This window comes from Lygodium microphyllum, chromosome 28 (assembly GCF_053477565.2).
Source record: "Lygodium microphyllum isolate KBCC chromosome 28, Lygodium_microphyllum_v1.1.10, whole genome shotgun sequence".
Taxonomy (NCBI): Eukaryota; Viridiplantae; Streptophyta; class Polypodiopsida; order Schizaeales; family Lygodiaceae; genus Lygodium; species Lygodium microphyllum.
The window spans coordinates 127,419,698-127,423,063 of NC_141162.1; the positions used below are offsets into that span (position 1 = coordinate 127,419,698).

A 3,366-nucleotide genomic window follows, 5' to 3' on the forward strand; every position below is an offset into this window, starting at 1 on the left:
CTCATGGTGTGCAAATTAATGGAGCGCGTTGTAATATATATACTGTGATTGAAGCAGGATGCAGTACCACACCCTAACATGGTGCCATACGCACGGCGAGAGCATGCAAAGCGTCGACGAGATGATGCTGGAGCTTCATGATCTCTTGTCGGAGATGAGTGGGAAAGGGATGACAATAGCCCTGCACCCCACGAAGTTGTGGAAGAGGAAGTGTTTGATGACATGGTACGGAATCTTTTTAGGGATGATCGCAAAGGTGTGGACGACAATGATATGGAACAAGAGCATCTCTACAACGCTTCATCGACACCGGTTTTTGAAGGGTGCACATTCTCTATTTTACGTGCTTCACTTGAACTGCTCAATATACAAACAGTTTATGGATGGAGCAATGCAAGTCTTGACGCATTATTGAAGTGAGCATTGTAACTTGCAAATTTGAGTTAGTGGTTTTTGGTTTACAGTATAGGGTTTAGGGTTATGGGCTAATTGATGATATTGGATGCAGGCTATTATCAAACATGCTTCCAAAGGGGAATAGACTACCCACCTCAAGAGACAAAGCGAGGCGCTATGTGACATCTCTTGGAGGATTGGATTATGATCGCATACATGCATGCATCAATGATTGCATTCTCTTTCGTGGGACGCATAAGGAGGCTCGACAGTGTCCCACTTGTGGTGAAGCAAGGTATAGAACAGATGTGAAGAGTTTTGATGTACCTCGTAAAGTCTTGCGACACTTTCCTATAATTCCTCGCATCAAACACATGTTCAAGTGCAAATCCATAGCAGAGCTCATGTCATGGCATTCCTCGCATCGATCGGATGATGGCATGTGGAGAATTCCTGCAGACACTCCTGCTTGGAAGCATATTGAAGATGAGTGGCCCAGCTTTAAAATAGAGCCCAGAAACTTGAGACTTGGCCTAGGTATGGATGGAGTGAATCCGTTTGGTTTCAAGAGCACCGCATACAGCGTGTGGCCGGTTGTGTTGGTGAATTACAACCTTCCACCATCAATGGCGATCAAGAAGGGACATCTTATGTTATCCCTTCTGATTCCAGGGAAACATAAAGTCAAGCATATGGATGTTTATCTTGAACCGTTGATTGATGAGTTGGAGGAACTATGGAGAGGTGTTGCGGTAGTGGACATTAGTAGGCCTCCCTCCTCTCGACACTTCGACTTAAAAGCAGTGTTGATGTGGACAATGCATGACTTTCCAGGATACAGCGATTGTTCTGGTAAGAATTCTAACTACCTCCCGACTCTAATACTACTAGCTATATCAATTATAACTATTGACTTTATTATTCTAACTTTTTTTTTATTTTAACAGGTTTGAGGACATCGGGTAAACATGCATGTCCTATATGTGGCCCTTCATTGGTACATGAGTATGCTGATGGTTTGTGTAAGACCATATTCGATAATCATCATCGATTTCTCCCATCAGATCACCCTAAATATGCTCCTAGTAAGAGGAACATTCATCCACAGACACTTCGTGCAAAAGATTGGAAGCGTATTTGGGAGTCTTCAAATGTTCTTCCTCCAGATGGCATGAACAGGTACATCTCCATTGTTTCCAATCTTGTTTTGTGAAGTCTCTAAAGTTGGAATAAAGATGACAGTCTGCAATCCCTTGTGTAGGTACTCCATTTTTTTCCGGCTACCATATTGGACCCATCTCAAGATCAACCATCTTCTTGATCCCATGCACATCTTCAAGAATGTGGGATCTAGTATTTGGGAACATGTTATTGGTAAAAGAGACAATGTTAGCGTACGGGAGGACTTGCAGGTCGCAGGACGTATGCGTCAAGCTTGGCCACGAGAGGAGGGTGGGCACGTTCGTCTTCCGCCTGCTCCCTGGATTATATCAAAGAAGGAGGAGAAGCAGGTAAAGCAAGCCATCACCACTTTGCGTACTCCCACTGGATGCATGAGATCGTTGAAGGGAGCGTTTACAACCACTAAGAAAAGAGGGGTTGAGCAACTACATGGGTTGAAGTCCCACGATTGGCACAAGATGCTCCAAGTAAGTGTTTTCCAATTATTGTAGGTTGAAATTAAATTTTGTAATGCCCTAATTCAAATATACATGTGCTCTTATGTGCGCAGTTCATACTACCTACTAGCATCGACCATTGTGCAGACAGGAGTTTGAAAAGATGTATTTATAAGATGGGCGAGCTTGTGAGGTATGTAAATCCCATGTAAGATCACCCTTCATTATACCTTGCAAAATGAATGTGCATTGGATGATGCGCGTGTTATGGCAGTGGAGGTGGTTTGTATGGTAGAGGAGACTTTTCCGCGAACCATTCTCACAAGTCAACTACATCTCATTGTGCATTTAGTGGATGAAATTGCTTTATGTGGCACTGTGCATGCCCGTTGGATGTTCTTCCTAGAGCGCTTCATGAAGACCTTAAAAGACTTTGTGAGGCAAAGTGCAAGGCCCGAAGGAAGCATGGCTGAGGGTTGGTTGATACAAGAGTCTATTGTATATATATCAGAATTTCTTGATCAGGTGGATAGCTCTTTGCCGCGACTATGGAGCAATGAAGAGGACTTGAGGATGACGTCTATTGTGCCTCAAGGAAAAGGACAGAGCAAAGTAATTGAGAGAACATTGATTGATGATCTTAATTTCACTTGCATCCTTAATAGTGATGTGATGAGCAGATGGGTTACAAGATACGAGGATGCAAAGACAAAAAGGCAAGCAGACAGAGCTCTCTTTCGGAGGCAACATGGCTCTCGTAAGGCGTACCCTAAGCATCTAGCAACACTTCCGAATGATATTCATGTTGATTGGTTGCATGAGGAAATGGAGAGAGCAGAGAGAGATGAGGGGCTGCATATCACGGCGGAAGAATGGGAGTATGCACGAGGATGCATGTTAAAGGTACATAGAACAAATGTAAATTTGCATTCTTTGTAAGTGATTGGCTTTTCATATTTATTCACATTAATTGCTTACATAGATATTGCTTATATTTTGGTCCAGTGCACTATGTTCAATGCTATATGGTGTGAAGGCAAGCATTTTCGAACACAAAGAATAGATGAAAAGAGGAATACACAAGATTGCGGTGTCATTAGTAGCTTTGAGGGAGCCAATGGAAAAATTGATGATTATTGTGGCACAATCCAAGACATATACAGACTTGACTTTCGCCGCTTCTTTGTGTATGTTTTGGATGTCAAATGGCAAATGAACGTGGTGGAAAAAGGGCCTAACGCAACGATAAAACGCCATGCAAGTGGCTATGTAACTATTGACTCTACAAAGTTTTGGCAAACAAAGAAAGATAGGCTCGTATTGCCACAACAATGTGAGCAGGTATGCATTT

At 42.8% G+C, this 3,366-nt stretch overlaps 1 protein-coding gene across 1 annotated transcript; it reads left to right on the forward strand.

Moving 5' to 3' along the window:
- Window positions 1–273: 273 nt before the first annotated feature.
- Window positions 274–1,609, forward strand: LOC148011989 (uncharacterized). Its single transcript, XM_087670441.1, has 3 exons — window positions 274–416; window positions 509–1,248; window positions 1,344–1,609. The coding sequence occupies exons 1-3, from the start codon at window positions 274–276 to the stop codon at window positions 1,607–1,609; spliced, it is 1,149 nt and encodes a 382-aa protein (XP_087526567.1).
- The last annotated feature ends 1,757 nt before the right edge of the window (window positions 1,610–3,366 follow it).